This window comes from Erythrolamprus reginae, chromosome 1 (genome assembly GCF_031021105.1).
Source record: "Erythrolamprus reginae isolate rEryReg1 chromosome 1, rEryReg1.hap1, whole genome shotgun sequence".
NCBI classification, from domain to species: Eukaryota; Metazoa; Chordata; class Lepidosauria; order Squamata; family Dipsadidae; genus Erythrolamprus; species Erythrolamprus reginae.
This window is the reverse complement of record NC_091950.1, coordinates 400,632,438-400,654,043: the sequence shown is the minus strand read 5'-3', so window position 1 is coordinate 400,654,043 and position 21,606 is coordinate 400,632,438. Positions and strand designations below refer to the sequence as shown.

General features: G+C 42.5%; 2 protein-coding genes across 3 annotated transcripts in view; one reads left to right on the top strand and one right to left on the bottom strand.

Moving 5' to 3' along the window:
* The window catches only part of RFFL (ring finger and FYVE like domain containing E3 ubiquitin protein ligase), a 75,700-nt gene extending 59,706 nt beyond the window's left edge, over positions 1–15,994 (top strand). For both annotated transcript variants that reach the window (XM_070735149.1, XM_070735148.1), the window contains 4 exons: positions 3,337–3,420; positions 7,970–8,177; positions 8,847–8,870; positions 12,001–15,994. In XM_070735149.1, coding sequence (XP_070591250.1) covers positions 3,337–3,420; positions 7,970–8,177; positions 8,847–8,870; positions 12,001–12,191 — 507 coding nt within the window. In that variant the 3' untranslated portion in view covers positions 12,192–15,994. The remainder of the gene's footprint in view (positions 1–3,336; positions 3,421–7,969; positions 8,178–8,846; positions 8,871–12,000) is intronic.
* A 1,968-nt stretch (positions 15,995–17,962) lies between these two features.
* The window catches only part of LIG3 (DNA ligase 3), a 51,605-nt gene continuing 47,961 nt past the window's right edge, over positions 17,963–21,606 (bottom strand). Inside the window, exon 20 of the mRNA XM_070735140.1 lies at positions 17,963–18,424. Coding sequence (XP_070591241.1) covers positions 18,188–18,424 — 237 coding nt within the window. The 3' untranslated portion in view covers positions 17,963–18,187. The remainder of the gene's footprint in view (positions 18,425–21,606) is intronic.

The following is a 21,606-nucleotide window of genomic DNA, read 5'->3' as shown; positions in this document are numbered from 1 at the left end:
CAGAGTCAGCATCTTGCCCCCAACAATCTGGGTCCTCATTTTACCCACCTTGGAAGGATGGAAGGCTGAGTCAACCTTGAGCCGGTGGTGAGATTTGAACTGCTGAACTACAGTTAACAGTTAGCTGAAGTAGCCTGCAGTGCTGCACTCTAACCACTGTGCCATCCCGGCTCTTTTTTATGTGTCTTAGCTCAAGATCCTGTTGGCTGCTATTGTCCGATGTGATGATGTTGCTTGAGTATGGAATTTGTATAAAAAGGGCTTCTATAATGTAGTGGGAGAGGAAAATAGATAGCAATAGCACTTCACAATACTTGATATCCCTCTCTTAAGCAGTTTATAGAGTCAACACATTGCCCTCAACAATTTGGGTCCTCATTTTACCCACCATGGAAGGAGTCAACCTTGAGCCTGGTGAGATTAGAGCTGCCAAATTGCAGTCCGCTAGCAGTCAGCAGAAGTAGCCTGCAGTACCGCACTCTAACCACTGCGTCACTGTGGCTCAACATAGATTTGTGATGGCGAACCTATAGCATGTGTGCCACAGGTGGCACATGGAGACTTATCTGAGGGCACGCAAGGCATTGCCCTATGTTAGCTCTGGCACACATGTCTGTGTTGGCTAGCTGATTTTCAGCCTTATGGAGGCCGGGGGAGGCTGTTTTCACCTTCCCCAGGCTTCAGGAGGCTTCCCTGAAGCTTCTGGAGTGTTAAAAATGGCCCAACGGGCAAACCGGAAGTCCATTTTCCCAAACTTTTGGTTTGCCCATTGGGCCGTTTTTTGTACTCCGGAGGCTCTAGGGAAACCTGAAAGTGAAAAATTTATTTATTTATTAGATTTGTATGCTGCCCCTCTCTGTAGACTCGGGGCGGCTCACAGCAATAATAAAGACAATGTAAAACAAATCTAATAATTAAAAAAACACTAAAAACCGCATTATTAAGAGCAAACATACACACAAACATACCATGTATAAACTGCATAGGCCCAGGGGAGATGTCTCAATTCCCCCATGCCTGACGGCAGAGGTGGGTTTTAAAAAGTTTACGAAAGGCAAGGAGGGTGGGGGCTGTTCTAATCTCCGGGGAGAGCTGGTTCCAGAGGGTCGGGGCCGCCACAGAGAAGACTCTTCCCCTGGGTCCCGCCAAACGACATTGTTTAGTCGACGGGACCCGGAGAAGGCCAACTCTGTGGGACCTAACCGGTCGCTGGGATTGGTGCGGCAGAAGGCGGTCCCGGAGATAATAGCCCAATATTTGGGGCACATGCGCGGGGATGAGCATATGAGCACTGTGGCGCATGTGGGGGGTTGTGTGATGGCACGCGTGCAAGCTAATACAGGAGCACACACGTATTTTTGTCACGCAAGAAGAAAAAGCTTCGCCGTCACTGACATAGATAAGTTGGAATGTGTAGAACCCCCAGGTTCAGCCTCCTGCCATGTTCAATTAAAAGAAGGGTAATTTATAAGAGGCATTTGCTGTAACCCTGGAATACTTTAGATCAGGGGTGTCAAACTGATAGACCGCAGGCAGGATGCGTCACGTGCAAGCCACACCCACTCCATTTCCGCAAAGGAGAAAAAGTCACAAAACGTCACCTGATGGCAACATGTTCGGACCAGAATATCTCCGAGACCGCCTCCTGCCGCACGAATCCCAGCGACCGATTAGGTCCCACAGAGTGGGCCTTCTCCGGGTCCCGTCAACTAAACAATGTCGGTTGGCGGGCCCCAGGGGAAGAGCCTTCTCTGTGGCGGCCCCGGCCCTCTGGAACCAACTCCCCCCGGAGATTAGAACTGCCCCTACTCTTCCTGCCTTCCGTAAACTCCTTAAAACCCACCTTTGCCGTCAGGCATGGGGGAACTGAAACATCTCCCCCTGGGCACGTTTAATTTATGCATGGTATGTCTGTATGTATGACTGTTAGTATATGGGGTTTTTAAATATTTAAATATTTTAAATTTGTCTGATTGCTTATGATTTGTTTCTACATGTTGTGAGCCGCCCCGAGTCTTCGGAGAGGGGCGGCATACAAATCTAAGTAATAAATAAAATAAATAAATAAATGTTTTGACACCTGTGCTTTGGGTGGGTCAGAGTCTTCAAAATATACAGGTTTCTCCGATCCCTGTTGGCTTAGCCAGTATTACCTCTCTCCTGCTTTTAGAACGGAGGGATTGAGAAAGACTTTTCATTTTAAAAGAATTAGTAATGGCAGAATTAGGTGGATTCTCCTTCCCCCAAACCACCCTGTTCTTAATTATACCTCCTAAAATTTTTTAAACACTTCTAAGAAAAAATAATGCAGAATCACTTCCCGTCCTAGGAATGAGATACAAGCAGGTTTGAGAAGCTTGTGAAGAAACTATGTTTCCGGCCAGTGTTTAATAGCCTTAACGGAATATATTTTATGATTGTATCATCTGCACAGAATTGCTTCCCTCTCCATAAAATGTGTCCTGTTTTTATGGGTTTGTTATTGTGAAGGCCTATTGCCAACAGAAGGGAAGAGGCTTGCATTGAGTTTAGACCTTCACGACAGAAGATTTTTAACTTCTCTTATCCAGTTCCAGAGAGTAGATTACGTAAAAGTTTAATCTTCCCTGGGCCGAATGCAGGAAGGGAATTTACAACCTATTTATGATTAAATATGTCCTCCTCCATTTGCCCAGGTCATGTCAAAGTTTTTTTCCACATTCTGCAACTCCTCCCCTCCTCCCAATTTTGGTTAAAATGAACTTCTTCTGTTCTAACCTTGTTTGACTTCACGGCGGCTTTTTTCTTTTTGTGGCTCGAGGACACACATGTGGCTGGATGCTTTTAAGCAGGGAATCCCAAATCGGCCGGTCTCCGTTCTTTCCAGGCCTCGGCGTGGGAATGCACGGCTAACCTTCCAGAGAGAGGGCATTTGTGGGGCTTTGGTGTTGTGTCATAATAAAAAAAATTGCCTTGCATTCTCCATGATGTCACCTTGTGTCACAATGGAAGGCAGCAGAGCAGAGCCAGGCCTTCATAGCACGTCTCTTGCTAGCTCCCTACAGCTTCATCATGACTGTCCTGGCTCTGCTTCCTTGGAGATACCACCCAAGGGCTTTCCTACGTGAGCCAAGGCAGTCCTAATAGGGCTTAGCCAACAACAAGGTGAGGACCTTAGCCGAAAGCAAAATTCCTTGTCCAGTTTTGAGAAGTCCTGAGGGCTGCGCATTTTCTGGGCCTCTCGATGATCCCTTGGTTGATCCAAGTGAAGCCCATCTGAAGGAGAGCCTCCCCCCCCCCCCCCCCAGCCACCTCCTCCAAATTTCCTGACAGGCCAGTGATGCTTTTTCTCCTTAGGCAAATGGGCATGTGCTGCCGAGCCAGGACGATATGGCAGAAGTTGAGAGTGCAGTGCAAAATCTGCCCGAGGAAGAGACGCAGGTGAGCGAAGGTCACAGTTTGCTTTTCAGGGATGAGAGGCCGAAAAGGGATAAGGATGTTTCTTGCAACGGCTGATGCACTTCAGTGCTAACTGTGTGGCATCAGAAACGGATGAAGTCCTTTAAGTGCAGAGAATGCTACGGAAATAACTGCATGCTTTGAAATGAAAACAAGTGCAATTCTGTAATAGATTTGGAACTGGAAGAGTGACAAAAGAATATTTGTAGCTCAGTGTGGAACTATGGGCTCCTTGGTGCTCTCTGAGCTTGGTTGCTTTCTTGCAGACGTTTCATTACCAAACTAGGTAATAGCATCAGTGCAAGCATGGAGCTGGAAGTGGTAGGATCTGCTCCTGGTTCTTTTATGTAACTTAAAAAAAAACTCCAGCAGGATCATTTATGCACACTTAAACTGCTCTCTTGATAATCCCACTATTCCCCTGCATTCTTTCTCCCCATTTGCTGAACCCCAACAATGGAGCATATTCTATGCTGCTTTGATTTCAGAATGCCAGGTGAGACATATGTCAATTTACAGACACAGACCTTTTATAAAAATTGTACTTTTAAAAAACCAATATTGACCTTCAAAGCAAGTCAAATTTTACCATGTGCTAGAATAACACATGTGTTATTGATTTATTAATTTCTAGACCACTCAATTCTAACACACCTTGCAGGGAAGACTTCACAAAATTAAAAGAAACAATATCACATAAAATAACAACCATACATAATTATTTTTTATTTAAAGATTTTTTTATTTTTTCACTATCTTTACATAAACATCCATACCTATACTGTAATATCAAAACACACATAATTATATATATATATATCTGTCCAAAATGCCATAAACAAATATCCTTAATTTGCACCTTATGTACTTTTATCTCCTGTTTTCTTCTATATTTCATGTTACTCCCCTCCCTCTCTTCCCTCTCCCTTCTTTCTCCCTCTCCCTCTTTCCTACTTCCCTCCTTCTTTCCCCCCCCTTCCTTTCTACTTCCTCTTCCTCCCTCTTATCCTTTCCTGAGTACCTCTAACCCATTTTATAGTTAAGAGACAAGCAATTCAAAACTCTAACTTCATACCAACATCGGTGCTAATCTTAAACATATCTTTTTCCTTATCCATACATATTTATATTTAGAAACATAGAAACATAGAAGACTGAGGGCAGAAAAAGACCTCATGGTCCATCTAGTCTGCCCTTATACTATTTCCTGTATTTTATCTTACAATGGATATATGTTTATCCCAGGCATGTTGGATTTACCAACCACGTGTGCTGGAAGTTTGTTCCAAGGATCTACTACTCTTTCAGTAAAATAATATTTTCTCATGTTGCCTTTGATCTTTCCCCCAACTAACTTCAGATTGTGTCCCCTTGTTCTTGTGTTCACTTTCCTGTTAAAAACACTTCCCTCCTGAACCCTATTTAACCCTTTAACATATTTAAATGTTTCGATCATGTCCCCCCTTTTCCTTCTGTCCTCCAGACTATACAGATTGAGTTCATTAAGTCTTTCCTGATACGTTTTATACTTAAGATCTTCCACCATTCTTGTAGCCCGTCTTTGGACCCGTTCAATTTTGTCAATATCTTTTTGTAGGTGAGGTCTCCAGAACTGAACACAGTATTCCAAACGTGGTCTCACCAGTGCTCTATATAAGGGGATCACAATCTCCCTCTTCCTGCTTGTTATGCCTCTAGCTATGCAGCCAAGCATCCTACTTGCCTTTCCTACCGCCCGACCACACTGCTCACCCATTTTGAGACTGTCAGAAATCACTACCCCTAAATCCTTCTCTTCTGAAGTTTTTGCTAACACAGAACACACACACACACACACACACACACACACACACACACACACACACACAAACACTCTTCTAGGCATATCTACTGTTGTTCTAATGCTGCCTCCTTATTTCCTATTTTTGTCCCCTTGGTCTACCACCCTTAATTTTCAATTTTCCTCCAAACCAGTCACTTTATCTTATCTTCCAGACGTATTCATTATCTATTTTACCTCTTAATTTGAACATCTGATGGAACAACAACACATCATTGCTGTCCACGCTCCCTTCCCCCCAAAAAATCCCTGCTTAAAGGCACCCATCCAATCATCTGAACCAAAGGCCTTGGGGAAAGGTCATTTATTTATTTATTTTAAAAAGGAAGTTGGGACAGATATTGGCACAATACAAATCTTCACCGGGATAGAAACATAGAAGCACAAAAGACTGACGACAGAAAAAGACCTCATGGTCCATCTAGTCTGCCCTTATACTATTTCCTGTATTTTATCTTACAATGGATATATGTTTATCCCAGGCATGTTTAAATTCAGTTACTGTGGATTTACCAACCACGTCTGCTGGAAGTTTGTTCCAAGGATCGACTACTCTTTCAGTAAAATAATATTTTCTCATGTTGCTTTTGATCTTCCCCCCAACTAACTTCAGATTGTGCCCCGTTGTTCTTGTGTTCACTTTCCTATTAAAAACACTTCCCTCCTGAACCTTATTTAACCCTTTAACATATTTAAATGTTTCGATCATGTCCCCCCTTTTCCTTCTGTCCTCCAGACTATACAGATTGAGTTCATTAAGTCTTTCCTGATACGTTTTATGCTTAAGACCTTCCACCAGTCTGCGGAGAGGGGCGGCATACAAATCTAAATAAACATAAACATAAACAAACCATTCTTGTAGCCCGTCTTTGGACCCGTTCAATTTTGTCAATATCTTTTTGTAGGTGAGGTCTCCAGAACTGAACATAGTATTCCAAATATGGTCTTACCAGCACTCTATATAAGGGGATGACAATCTCCCTCTTCCTGCTTGTTATACCTCTAGCTATGCAGCCAAGCATCCTACTGATCTAAATGCTGATCTAAACCTCAGAAGCAGTGACCAAAAAAGTCTTGCCTCTTGGGCCCCATTAGATCAGTGCTTCTCAATTATTTTCTGTTATGACCCCGCTAGGAAAAAGTAAATATTTCCCCCCCCCCCAAAAAAACTCCCCCCATTCTCTTCCGGGACAATTGTTTGCAATATTCGGCACGTTTTCACTGAAAAAACTCAAGTGGCTTAGCTTAATTGCGGTGTAATGTGTTTAGGTGACACCTTAATTTATTTGGCTGCCTGCCTTTCTGCTGCCAACTTTTTTAGACACAGTAAACATACCGATCTTTCCTCATCTCTCACGGTAGTCATAGTAAAGCCAAGCGCTACATACGTTCGTCACATTTCCTCGTCTTACCTTTTGGGAGACTTACGTTTATCTCACTATCTCCATCTCTCTCCTCCTTTCATTTCATCCCTGTAATTTTTTCCATGGTGTCTCTTAAGGGTTTGTTATCTGCACTTCATATCTTCTGCTCTGTGCTGTGGGCTGTTGTTCCGGTGCAAAAATTTCCTACTCCGTACGTCAAATAAGCAGGTTCCCTGGGGTCATGTGCCCCCCACGGCATCGCTCCACATCCCCCAGTGGAACCCACCCCCACTATTTCAGAAACACTGCATTAGATGGTGTGGCACTAACTACAGACAGCCTTCAGCCTATGGCTACATTTGAGCTCAACATTTATGTTGAAAGTGAAACATTTGTGAAGTGACTTTTACGACCTTTGTTGCCACAGTTGTTATTTATTGGATTTCTATGCCTCTCTGGAGACTCGGGGCGGCTAACAGCAATAATAAAGCAGTGTACAATAGTAGTCTGATGTTAGAAACAATTAAAAACCCATTAATATAAAAAAACCAAACATACATACATACATACATACCATGCATACAATTGTAAAGGCCTAGGGGGAAGAGGGTCTCAATTCCCCCATGCCTGACGGCAGAGGTGGGTTTTAAGCAGCTTACGAAAGGCAAGGAGGGTGGGGGCAATTCTAATCTTTGGGGGGAGTTGGTTCCAGAGGGCTGGGGCTGCCACAGAGAAGGCTCTTCCCCTGGGTCCCGCCAAGCTATGTTATGTGAATCATTGCAGTTGTTAAGTTAGGAACATTGCTGGTAAGTGAATCTGGCTTCCCCCAATTACTTTTGCTTGTCAGAAAGTTGCAAAAGGGGATCATGCGACCCTTGGACACCATAAATATAGGAGTCATTTGCCAAGTGGCTGAATTTTGATCCCGTGACTATGGGGATGCTGCAATGGTTGTGCGAAAAATGGTCATAAATTGCTTTTTTCAGGGCCGTTGTAACTTTGAACAGTCACTAAATGAACTGTTGTACGTTGAGAATTACCTACATTGGTGTTGTTAATTTCGTTGTGGAAGACGGGCAAACATTGAGCACAACAGAGAGATTGTTATTATGGCTTACTGTAGTGGCATTATTGTTATCGACCCGAGCTGCCCCGAGTCTTCGGAGAGGGGCGGCATACAAATCTAATAAATAATAATAATAATAATAATAATCATTATAATTTTCTGTTGTATCTTTTAATTTTTTTAAAAAAATTCAAAAAATTGTGTTTAACTTGGTTGCTTGACTTCGTTCCTGTGGTGAATGTTTCCTTTGTTCTATTTCAGTCCACTGATTCAGAAGATAACCTAGTTACGGGACGGAGGGCATCTCTCTCTGACCTAACCAGCGTGAGAGATATTGATGCCCTCTCAGTAAGGCAGTTGAAAGAGATCCTGGCTCGCAACTTTGTCAACTACAAGGGCTGTTGTGAGAAATGGGAGCTAATGGAGAGAGTGACCCGCCTTTACAAAGAGAAGGACCTCCAGCAGCTGGGTATGAAATCCTTTCCTTCCTTGTTTTTGCTTTTCATATATTAATGAGAGTTAGGTGGGATTATTTGGAGTTTAAAATGAGACAGCGGGCCTGTGGAGAAAGCAGTTCCTGTGGGTTGATTTGTGCTCACGGACCTAGAGAGAGCATTGGCACCGAAAAAGATCAAAAGCTCTGTTGACACATCATGCATAACCGGGTCAAACAATCTGGCGGATGCTTTTATACGTCTGCTTGACTGATTTAAATCTGATAAGCTTGGTTAATATTAAACTTCAATAGGTTTTCATGGCGTAAAACTTCTGCTTTTGTCATTTAACTTAATAATTTAAATATAGTGCAAAATCAGAAGAAGAATTCATTGTTCAGGTTCAGGCTGTGACCTGAATGCAACCAGTGCTTCTTTGAGCTCTGGCAATATTTCACTCGGTTGCCTCTTAACCAAACAGAATGGTAAAGGTTTGTTTCTCCTTCAATGGTCACAAATACAATAATAACTGGTGGTTCTCCTTCCCCGAAGTAACATTTTCCACCTTTTATCCAATCCCTTAAAAAGTGGAAAGGTAGACAGTAGGGTGATGGTTGGAGAGTAAGACGGCAGCCCACTAATCTTCCTTGTATCCTGTAGCAAATATCTCAAACTCATGCTTTTTCCCCCTTTTTCTCATTCAGTTTCAGATACTGATGATCAAACTGGTAAGCATGTTCTTTTTTGTCTTCTCAATATTGTTGGCTGCAACTATTTAAACGTGAATACTTATTGTCTTCCAGGAAAATTGGTAGTCTTAAATCAATGTAATTTGGTTTCTTTATTTGAGCCAATAAATTTATGTATGCTTTAGTATTTGTCTGCTAACACACACACAGAGTCATGTGTAAATGCATTTTATGTAGATTAATATCGTGTACTTTTGTATTGGAAAACCATAGACAAAGTATTTCATGAAAGCTCCAGAAATTACTTTAGATGGGCCACTTTTTCTCTGCCTATGGAGCAGTTCAAAATTATAAGACAAATGCACAGGAAATGGTATGTACAGTGTTCCCTCGATTTTCGCGGGTTCGAACGTCGCAAAAAGTCTATACCACGGTTTTTCAAAAATATTAATTAAAAACTACTTCATGGGTTTTTCCCCTATACCACGGTTTTTCCTGCCTGATGACGTCATATATCATCGCCAAACTTTCATCTGCCTTTCATAAATATTTTTTTAATAAACTTTAATAAATAAACATGGTGAGTAATAATCTAAATGGTTGCTAAGGGAATGGAAAATTGTAATTTAGGGGTTTAAAGTGTTAAGGGAAGGCTTATGATACTGTTCATAGCCAAAAATAGTGTATTTACTTCCGCATCTCTACTTCGCGGAAATTCAACTTTCGCGGGCAGTCTTGGAACACATCCCCCGTGAAAATCGAGGGAACACTGTAACAGCATTTTAGACAGAAGACAAACAAAAAACAAATGCATGGTGCTCTTAGCATTACTGAATTAATGTATTTTCTAAGTTCACACAGTGCATTGAATCATAGATTAACAGGCTGGTTTTCCATAACTTAGTAAGTCTTAAAATAATCAAACTTTATGAACTGTAGATCAATGGAACAAGCTGGCAGAGGAAGTAATGAGTTCTAGAGGTTATCAGAGGCTGAAGAATCATCTATCAGCAAGGCCGAGGTGGATCTTATACTAGGCCTTTGTACATGTTTTTATGAAGTTTATCAAAATCAACTCCAATGGAGTTTAGCATGCTGCATAAATTCATCTTCAGTACATGTCTTATATAAGCCCACATGCTTCTCAGTTTCCTGAGTACATGGCCATGTTCAAGAACCATGCCATATAGTCTTGAAACTTTTGCAGAATGTGGAGATAGCAATAGCACTTAGACTTATATACCGCTTCACAATGCTTTACAGCCCTCTCAAAGCGGTTTACAGGGTCAGCCTGTTGCCCTCAATAATCTGGGTCCTCATTTTATTGACTTTGGAAGGATGGAAAGCTGAGTCAACCTTGAGCCTGGTGAGATTCGAACTACCAAATGGCAGTCAGCTGGCAGTCTGTATTTTTACCAATGCACCACCACAGAGATAGTAGTAGTAGTAGTAGTAGTAGTAGTAGTAGTAATAGTAGTAATAATAATAATAATAATAATAATAATAATAATAATATCTTAGATTTGTATGCCGCCCCTCTCCGAAGACTCGGGGCGGCTCACAACAATAATAAAAAACAATATTATAGCGAAACAAATCTAATATTAAAAAAGAAGCATATAAAACCCTACATGGAAATACATGGAAAAGAAGAGGCATTGTGTATCTGTGTGTCATGCAAATTCCCACCCACCATGGTTCTGAAGGGGGAAAGACATGCTAAGGGGCAGAGGTGCACCTAAGAGAAAATAAATGGAAAATAAAGAAAATAGGCAGAGACTTCTGAGTTGGTAGCGTGAAATCTTTCCTAAAGCAGCAGGTTGAGACAGAGGGTCGGCATCACAAGTGGGGAACACTTTATTACCTTGTTTTTGATGTTCTAAGTTAGGGGTAGGCAAAGTTGGCTCTTCTATGACTCGTGGACTTCAACTCCCAGAATTCCTGAGCCAATCATGCTAGCTCAGGAATTCTGGGAGTTCCACATGTCATAGAAGAGCGGACTTTGCTTACCCCTGTTCTAAGTCATGGGTGTTAAATTTAATTTCACTAGGGCTGTGGTTGACCTCGGGTGATGGGGCAGGATGGTGTGGCCAGCTTGATGCCACTCACAGCGTGGCTGACTGGGTGGGCGTGGCCAGCTTGAGGCCATTCCCCCAAACTGCTGGCCCGATGTCTCCTCTTCGCACTGGACAGTCTGGGTCCGAAGCCAAGCTGGCCTGAAGTTTCCTCTTTGCTCTGGGCAGACGGGGTTGAAATGACAGGACAGAAGCGATGCGGGACGGCCTCTCATGTTTTCTAGGACAGCCCTGCGGGCCGGATCCAACCCCATCATGGACCAGGTCCAACCCATAGGCCTTGAGATTGACGCCCCTGTTCTAAGTGAATTGAACCCAGTATCTATCTATCTATCTATCTATCTATCTATCTATCTATCTATCTATCTATCTATCTATCTATCTATCTATCTATCTATCTATCTATCTATCTACCTACCTACCTACCTACCTACCTATCTATCTATCTGATGTCTGTCTGTCTGTCTGTCTATCTATCTATCTATCTATCTATCTATCTATCTATCTATATCTAGCTATCTATCATCTATCTACCTACCTACCTATCTATCTGATCTGATGTCTGTCTGTCTGTCTGTCTGTCTGTCTGTCTGTCTGTCTGTCTGTCTGTCTGTCTGTCTGTCTGTCTGTCTATCTATCTATCTATCTATCTATCTATCTATCTATCTATCTATATCTATCTATCTATCTATCTATCTATCTATCTATCTATCTATCTATCTATCTATCTATCTATCTATCTATCTATCTATCTATCTATCTATCTATCTATCTATCTATCTACCTTATTCGATTTTTATGCCGCCCTTCTCCTTAGACTCAGGGCGGCTTACAACATGTTAGCAATAGCACTTTTTAACAGAGCCAGCGTATTGCCCCCACAATCCGGGTCCTCATTTTACCCACCGCGGAAGGATGGAAGGCTGAGTCAACCTTGAGCCGGTGATGAGATTTGAACCGCTGACCTTCAGATCTACAGTCAGCTTCAGTGGCCTGCAGTACAGCCCTCTACCTGCTGCGCCACCCCGGCTCTTACTGGCAGAAATGTTAGCCTCCCATGCTAAACAAACCCTCTTCTCTCTTCCTTGTTCTAGCTCCACCTGGTAACGCCACCCTCCCGGGCTCTGAAGAAAACCTCTGCAAAATCTGCATGGACTCCGTCATTGACTGTGTCCTCTTGGAGTGTGGCCACATGGTGACTTGCACAAAGTGTGGTAAACGTATGAACGAGTGTCCCATCTGCCGGCAGTACGTGATAAGAGCTGTCCACGTTTTCAGGACTTAAGAGCACAGGAAGCAGGACTAATGTTCTTCCACTGTGACCAGAGAGCACCAGTCCCGGCTACCCAGTCCCCATTCTTAAGAAGCCCCACAGATGATAGGTGAGAGGAAGAATGGCAGGCTGCGAAGACTTGAGCTGTGATTGGCTGCCTCCCCCAACTAATACTGTGCATTATACCACAGTGCCTGGAGAGCTGGACACCCTCAGTAGATCTTAGAAAGCAACATGCCTTTTCTTTCTTTGTCTGCTTTTGACAGGGCATAAAGAAACTCTTGATGTTTCCAAGACATTGAGGCTCTTCCCCTCTGGAGTAAATAAACAAGGCGATCTAAAGAGGAAGAGAGATTTGCTTCTCTCAATTCTCCTTTCTCTTTGACTAAATCCTTGAAGGGGAGAGTATATATTCCTCTTTTTCTTTTTTGAATATGTATTTTTTTAAAGAAAAAAAAACACCTTTGGTTTATTAGCTAGCCTTGCGGGTCAGGCTGAAAGTTGTCTGTTCTATTGCCTTGGATTCTGGTACAAAGTAAACCTGTGTCCTACCGTAGTGGCCATGGTGACATATCTACAGATGAAGGGATGTTGTAGGTAAGGAAAGGATTTATAAACGATGGAGATGATATTTGGCCAGATTTGTAGCGAACGAGTATCTCAGGGATACTTTGCATTTTCATTAGGGAAAACTCTTTACATTTCTTTCTGGATTTTGCTCACCAAATTAGCATTTGGGACAATAGGGAGGAACCAGTTGTGTTTTCAAAGGCCATTGTCAGATCATAAACTACATTAGGGCCTATTCTTGACAAAGGATCCTCTTCATTTCACTCTTTTGTTAGCATTTGTTGCCTTTCTGCTCCAGGACCGTGTTTCCCCGAAAGTAAGACAGTGGTATCTTACTTTCTTTTTACCCCCAAAAGCCCTACTACGTCTTACTTTCGGGGTATGTCTTACATTGGAAAAAAATTGAAAGGGTCGCGTTCCCGAAGGCATCTCCCCAGAGTCCAGAAGGGCAGCCGCGGGACAGGAACCTCGTGAGCCCTTTTCCAAGTTCAACCTCAGGGCTCCAAGCGGCGTGCACGCGTGGAGCCGCAGACGTGTGTCGGGGAAGTGTGTGTCTGGAGGGGAGGAGCCGCTCTGCGCAGTTGGGCAGCCCCACCTGCCTGCCGGAAAGGAGGCGGGCGAAGGAGGGCGCAGCTCCGGCCGGTCGCCTCGGAGCCGGTCGGCCTCGCTGGCCGCTTGCAGCCGAGACTCGGCAGGACTCGGTTGCTGGGACGAACGCCTTCGCTGCAAGCCACCGCCCGCTCGGCTCGCTTTGGACCAGCGCCATCCTTCGCTTTGCCAAGCCGGGGAAGAGGTGGTGGCACCGCGGCGAGGCGAAGGCGAGGGGCGCGCGGGGAGCTTGGAAGCGATGTCATCGGGCTCCCCCCCCCTGGCAATACCCCCGTGTTTCCCCGAAAGTAAGACATATGTCTTACTTTCAGGGTACGGCTTATATTAGCCGACCCCCCTGAAACCTCCGATACGTCTTACAATCGGGGGTGTCTTACTATCGGGGAAACGGTATTTCATACCAAGTTGAACAGATGTCCAGATTGCTTTCTGTAGAAGTTCGAACTACTTGATTTTTTTAAAGATATTTTGCCTTTAAATGCCAAATGTTGGCATTTCATTTGCTTCTGTTGTTAAAAAAAAAAAACCCTTCTGTTCTTTAATGGCTTTTCAGTGAAGTGCCGAAGTGAAGGAATTGGGTGTAGGGGGTCATAAAGGGTCTTTTCATTAGTAAAGGGAAGCTGCTAAGATTGAGGTTCTTTTGCCATGTTCTTCTGAAACCATTTTTTTGAGTGACTACACAAATGTGTTTACTGATCAGACGGCAGTTCGTGAATTCTCATGAATCTTGGACTGAATCCTAATTTACAACTGAGGGAGAGGATTGTTTTAGGAAGAACCATGGAAAAATGGTAATCAGTAATTCTAAAAAAATGGTTTGGAAGAAACCCAGGAGAACCATTTAGTTGTTTACATACTATCTTCTTCCAAGGGCGTTTCAGAAAGACAGCTTTTCTCTCCATGTTGTGTTAAAGCCTTAAGAAACGTTGTAATGTTTAACGCCTTAAGAAAAGTTGTAAACTTTCATATCAACTGCTTCCTTCACTACTGTGTCTTAATTCCCAGTCAGCCCAAGTGCTTTCTTAAATTTTGGCTGTTTTCCAAATTGTTAAATGCCTTGTAGGTTGCAGATGCCTTAGTTTGCCTTAAGCCAAACAGTACACAATCTGTATCTTCCAGATGTTTGGTACTGCAATTCTTTTTAGCCTTTAGCAGCAAGGGAGTTATATTTCAGAACACAGGAAGCGCACTATCCTGGTCTTAAGTTCTGAGTAAAATTTGCAATTTGTAACAGGCAATTTGCTTATAGGTTGCATCCACGGGTAGATAAGCTTTATTGTGGAAAGGTTGCATCACAAATCTTTCCTCCCCTTCACCTATGGAATTGTGTACACTTTCAAAAGAAAGGGGTTTTTTGTTTTTGTTTAAAGAAATCAGTTTGCACATGCAGGATATATTACCTTCTTCTTCGTTATGGTTTCCAAAGATCTATCCTCAAAATTGCACTATTGGCCATGGCAATATCCCAAATGCCTGGCACATTAGCCCTGATCCTTGTTAACCTCTGTCCCACCTGTTTTTTGTAAATGCCTTTGATAACAATTTGAGAGTTATAATCCCTACATGTATATCTGTAACCTCTGCAACCAATATCGTAGTTTGTGGATAGTAAAAACCTTTTTTGCTGGGGTTTGGTGGAGTGGGGCTTCAGTGCGTTTCTAAACAACACAACGATCGGCTGTGTACAAAGCCAATGGGGGAAACAATTTACAACCCATTTCTTTGGGATGGTGGGGTACAGGAATTTTTTTTTCTCATGGAGAAAATCTTAAAAACTTCAGTTAATGTTAGAAATGTTATTAGAGTCACTACTGTTTGGCTCTTAAATTTCCTTTTTCCCCTTTTAGGAAAGACTTTTAAAAAAACTTTACATTCCAATAAGGGGCACATGACTGAATAAAAGGTCATCATATATAGCGAACTTTGTGAACATTAGATGTTGATGCCTAAAACAAAATTGCTGGTACGGGTAATATGGTGGAAGAGGAGGGGGGAACCCGAAGAAGGAAAATACCCAAATCTACCTGTTGTAAAGTTCAATGTAAACCTGGATGGTGACTTAACAAGTTAGACATGCCTGCTCTTCCCAAAGCAATGAGCTATTCTGATCTTCCCCACTGATGGGAAGAAAAAAAAAAGTTGGGAGAACAATAATGTTGTAATAATGCAGAGGTCTTCAAACTTGGCAACTTTAAGACTTGTGGACATCAACTTCCAGAAGAGAATTCTGGGAGGTGAAGTTTACAAGTCTTAAAGTTGCCAAGTTTGGGGACTCCTGCAATAATGGGTAAAACAAGTAGCATTTTCTTTTGTTCTTGATATATCTCTTGTGTAATAAAGTTCCCACTGATTTTGATTCAAAATTTGGTATTTTCCATGACTGTGATTTGAATTTTGGTGAAGTGAAACCTTCTCCATAGTGATGCTGCTTTGTGACTGATAAGACTGCTGCTGCTGCACTAAGCTATGGAGGATTTCTGTTCTTCTGCCAGAAAAATTAATACTGTATAGCAATGCATGCTTGTCTGAACAGTGGGAAACTTAATTTTGACTGTGAGAAACTGTGTTTCAACAGGTCTCACTAGCACAGAGTCCTGCTTTATAATTTTATAATAAAATGGAAACATGTTATTAAATTATGCTTCTCTTTTTCTTCTTAAACAAGATATGTTTAAGGTTTAACACGAGTTACTTGATATTTGGCAAAATATTGTTTAGATTAAATAATGAAAACTTGTGTTTGCAGGGTAAATAAAACTCCAAGGATCATCCAACAATCTACCTACTTGTTCTTTTCACTATTTGCAAAGAACAGTTTAAAATTCCCTTTTGGCCATTTTTCTTGTGTGTTGCAGGTGGGTTATTCAGTTGAATAACTGAATAACCTCATTCTTGCAGCTCTCAGTTGAAAAAAACTAAAGCTTGTTTTGAGTTCCATTGTCTCTGACAGGAAGACTCAAAATGCTATGGAACGAAATACTCTATTTTTATCCTAAATTTGGGGGGGGGGGGGGGGGAGAGACCACCAGTGTTTGGTTTTCAGTTCAGAAAATTTCACAACTTCTGCAAAACATTTCAGTTTTAATTATCAGTATATAGGACTCATGAATGTGAACTTCTATGCAACATGGGCTGTTAAAGTAGATCTCCTTCACTGCTTAAGAACTCGCAAGTCAGGAGATTCTTCCTTATTTTGAGTTTGGATCTTCCTCTGAAGTCTTCCATTCATTGTTTTTTGTGGTACCCATGGGAGCTCAGGAGAACAAACCCGCAGTCTTCCTTGAGACAACACTGGAAGATTGGTATTGTGTTTCCTTTTAGTCTTCTCCTCTTTAGATTAAACATTCCCAGTTCCTGTAAACATTCTTCATAGGATTTAGCCTCCAGACCAGGGATCCCCAAATTTGGCAACTTTTAAAACTTGTGGACTTCAACTTCCAAAATTCCTCACAAACTTGGGCTGCATCTTCAGAGGCACAGTGTCAATAAAAGCTTTGGTCAGTGATGGAAATCCTGATTGGGTTCATTAACCAGGGTCTGTCTATCTTGGCAATGAACTGCAAATTGTTCAATAGCATCCTTATGAATCTTGAGCCTGTCTTCTGAGGGTTAAGAAATATCCAGCTTGGTGTCATCTCAAATTTGATAAGCATCCCTTCTGTCATTTTATCCAAGTCATTTATGGAAATACTGAACATTAGACCTGGGACAGAACCCGGATACCATATTCCAGATTGATCTAGTACTGTCAACCCTGAAAATCCACCTGGTAATGAGACCATCCATCCATTAAACATTCTATCAAAAATAAACAACTTTTCACTTCAAACAAAACATAATAGATACAGTGGTACCTCTGCGTATGAACTTAACTCGTTCCGTGACCAGGTTCTTAAGTAGAAAAGTTTGTAAGAAACAATTTTTTCCCATAGGAATCAATGTAAAAGCAAATAATGTATGTGATTGGGGAAACCACAGGGAGTGGGGAGGCCCTGTTTCCTCCCAGAAGATTCCTAGAGAGGCCCCATGGAGGCTTCTCCCCACCTTTTCCGGCCCTCTTTCCTCCCAGGAGATTCCTAGAAAGGCCCCACAGAGGCTTCTCCCCGCCTTTTCCGGCCCTGTTTCCTCCCAGGAGATTCTTAAGAGTCCCCCCCCCCCCCTCCCCGGCTTCTCACTTCTTTTTCTGGTTACAGTTTTGGAGGCTCGGGTTTGTAAGTGGAAAATGGTTCTTGAGAAGAGGCAAAAAAATCTTGAACACCCGGTTCTTATCTAGAAAAGTTCATAAGTAGAGGCGTTCTTAGGTAGAGGTACCACTGTAAATGCATGCTAGTAACTTCTCTAAAAACGTTCAGACACATAGGATAAAATACCATGTCAAGGAGGGAAAGGCTGAGAAATAGAAACAAAATAGAAACCCGTGGCTATGTAGTGCCAAATCGATATTTTAAAAGTTATATACAAAATTTCTGCACAACATATGATTTATGGCACATGGTATGTGGAGTCCTTGGTATTCTCTAAGCTTGATTGTTTTCTTACAGACGGTTCATTATCCAAATAGATGACATCAGTGCTATCACGGAGTTAAAATTAGGAAAGGGAGCTTCCAGATAACGTTTTATTTCTATTCTTTGTTTTAAAAAAACCCCCAAACCCTACACATTAAAAACAAGTGGAAATATTTAAAATTGATTGCTATTCAGTCATTTTTTTCATTAGGTACTTGATTCATTCCAGATGTGCTCATTTAATGGATGCAGTTAAAGAGTCTTTAAATGTAATCTTTTTTTTTTTTTAACTGGAGCTATTACTTCCTTATATCAGATAATCTAGCATGGATTCACCAGTCTTCTCTTTCGGATGCATTCCCAAATCCACTCAGGGGAGACATTCTTAGCAGCTGGGTTGTCTTCCATCCTCTCCATCACGTGTGTGGCTGAAGTGGCATCATACTCTTGAACCAGGTCTCCATCGTAGGCTACGAAGTAACGCTTGAGTTTCCTGAAACCCTCCACGGAAGGGGGAAGATAAAGCTTAACCCCAGTGAATACGTCCAGTAGCATCTCCTGTTTTGAGGTAGGAAACACACAAGACTGTAAGAAATATGACTTCAGTAACCGAGTTGTCAAAGCGTGGAACTCATTACTGGACTCCGTAGTGTCATCCCCAAACCCCCAACACTTTACCCTTAGATTATTTACGGCTGACCTATCCAGATTCCTAAGAGGTCAGTAAGGGGCGAGTACAAGTGCACTAGAGTGCCTTCCATCCCCTGTCCTATTGCTCTCCTATATCTCCTATTCTTTTCTTCTATTCCTATATCTCTTCTTCTATTCTTTCATTGATATGTTCTATTACTATATCTTCTTTTCTATTTTTTCATAGATATATTTTACTATGAGTATCTCCTCTATAACTTTCATCATGTATTTTACTATGTATGTGTGTATATATATGTAGATTGTTCTGAGTTCGGGTTTTGCCCCGTGTAATATTTTGAGTGTCTATGCGACGTTTCGGTGAAATCACATTCACCATCATCAGGCTGAAGTTGTAAGCTTCATGCTGCTGTAGATATAGTTTGTTTGCAACTGCCATTTGTTCCTTATAAATAGTGGTGGGGGTGGAGATTTGGTTTGAATGTAGCAAGTAGATTGGGTGGCTATATTTTAGTGATTTGATTGGTTGGTGGAATCACATTTAGTTGAAGGATGGACATGGTGATGATTATGATATGTTTTTTTCTTTAGGGCTGGTTTCCAAATTTCTGGTAGGCGGGACGTGTCATCTCGTTTGTTCATGCTGAGGGGGTGTTTTTCTATCTCTATGGCTTCCATGATTATTCTTTTATATACGTGTTCTGTTTTGGAAAGTAATTTAGTTTTTTCGAAGTCAATTTCAGAACTCAACAATCTACATACATATACCCGTTAAAATCTACGAAAACAAATACACACACACTAAAACTCTCACTGTGTATTGGACAAAATAAATAAATAAAAAGAAAGAAAGATGATGAACAGTCAATGAGAATTATGTTTTTAAAAGGTTCTAATTCAGAAGGAAACAGGGCTGTGGCAATCGATGGTAACAGCTTTCATTAAGAGAAACAGACTTCAGCATTTAAGGGCTCTGTGTACACAAGGATGCTCAACCCGATCGGTGGAAGATTCTGGGACAACTACAGTTCCTGAAAATGCTAAGCTTGGTTAGAATTAACCTAGATGGTGAACCTATGGCACGGATGCCTCATGTGGCACACAGAGCCATATCTGCTGGCACGTGAGCTGTTGCCCTAGTTCAGCTCCAACATGCATGTGTATGCCATCCAGCTGATTTTTGGCTCTCACATAGGCTCTGGGAGGGTGTTTTTGGCTTCCAGAGAGCATCCAGGGGGGATGGGGGAGGGTGTTTTTACTGGCCCCTGGTTCCAAGAAGGCTTTGGAGCCTAGGGAAGGCCAAACATGAGCCTACTGGGCCCACCAAAAGAAGAGAAACAAGCCGTTTCAGCCTCCAGGGAGCGGGGAAAGCTGTTTTTGCCCTCCCCAGGCATTGAATTATGAGTGTGGGCATTCATGCATGCACGATAGCATGCCCGCACACACTCTTTCGGCACCTGAGGTTCACCATCACTGACCTAGGACTTTATTCTTGCTTTGCATGCTGTGGGAACACAGACTTTATGGTAGTCCTTGAATTATGACCACAATTGAGCCCAAAATTTCTGTAGTTAAGCAAGACAGTTAAGTGAGTGTTGTCCCATTTTATGGCCCTACATCCCACAGTTGTTAAGCAAATCACTGCAGTTGTTAATAACACAGTAAAATGACTCTTGACTTTGCTTCTCAAATGGTCAGAAAAAGTGGTCACATGACTGCAGGGCATTGCAACCCGGGGGTGGTTTCATTCATTCATTCATTCATTCATTCATTCATTCATTCATTCATTAGATTTGCATGCCACCCCTCTCCGTAGATGGTCCCAGAGATAATCTGGTCCGATGCCTTGTAGGGCTTCCAACTTGCTTCACTGCCGGTTTGCTTCCTCCCGCACCTTGTGGGCGTGTGCACTTTGCACGCACATGCATGTGCAGTGCAATCCCCCCCCCAATTCAAAACGAACCAAAACCAAAATGGCAACGCATGTGCAGTGTCAAGAACTCAGCTTTTGCGCATGCACAGAAGAAAAAATATTGGAAAAAATAGTTTTTTTAAAAAGATGGCAGCGCCTATGGACTAGCACCAACCAATGCAATTCAGTGATATCACCAGCAGCGCTACCAGTTCGGATGCTCTGGTTCAAACGGGGAGGAACCCACTTGTTGCAATCATCACAAATAAATGCCGGTAGCCAAGTCACTGACTTTTGATCACATGACCTAGGGAAGTGATAGTGAACCTCTGGCATGCGTGCCACATGGAGCCATATCGGTGGGCATGAGAGTTCAGGTTTCAAATTGGGAAATGGGTCATTTCTGGCCTCCAGAGGGGCGGAGAAGGCCGTTTTCATCCTCCCTAGGCTCTTAGAAAAGCTCTGACGCCTAGGGAGAGCAAAAAACAGGTGTGCCATCACATGCCAAGGGGGGAGAGGTGTCACACTTTTTATTTTATTTTTTTTAAAAAATAATCTTTATTGAATTTTATTGAGAATAAGACAAAAAACAAAGACAAAGGGAGATCGATAGTACATAATGTTTAACGTTCAAATCACATAACATCATAGTCATATTGATATTAAAAAAGAAAGAAAGAAGAGAAGAAGAAAAATAGAGTAGACGATAAAAAAGGAGAGAGGGAGAGCAGGTTAGAAAGAGAATAATAGAAAGGATAAAGGGGAGAGGGGGGAAACTGGAATGAGAGAGAACGTCTAGCCATTTGGCTATACAGTGATTCCTCGATTTTCGCGATCTCGATCTTCACGAAACGCTATATCGCGATTTTTCAGAAAATATTAATTAAAAAATACTCCACTCTTCTCTCTCTCTCTTCCTTCCTTTCTCATCTCTTTCTTTCTTTCCTTCTCTCTCTTTCTCTATCTCTCCCCCTCTTGCTCTCCCTCTTTTTCTCACTTTCCCTCTCTCGTGCACCGAGCGGCGGGCAGGCGGGCAGGCAGGCGGCGGACAAGCGGCGGGTGGGTGGGCAGGCAGGGGACAAGCGGCGGGCGGACAAGCGGCGGGCAGGCGGCGGGCAGGCGGCGGACGGACAAGCGGCGGACAAGCGGTGGGCGCGGCAGCAGCGAGGAGCCGAAG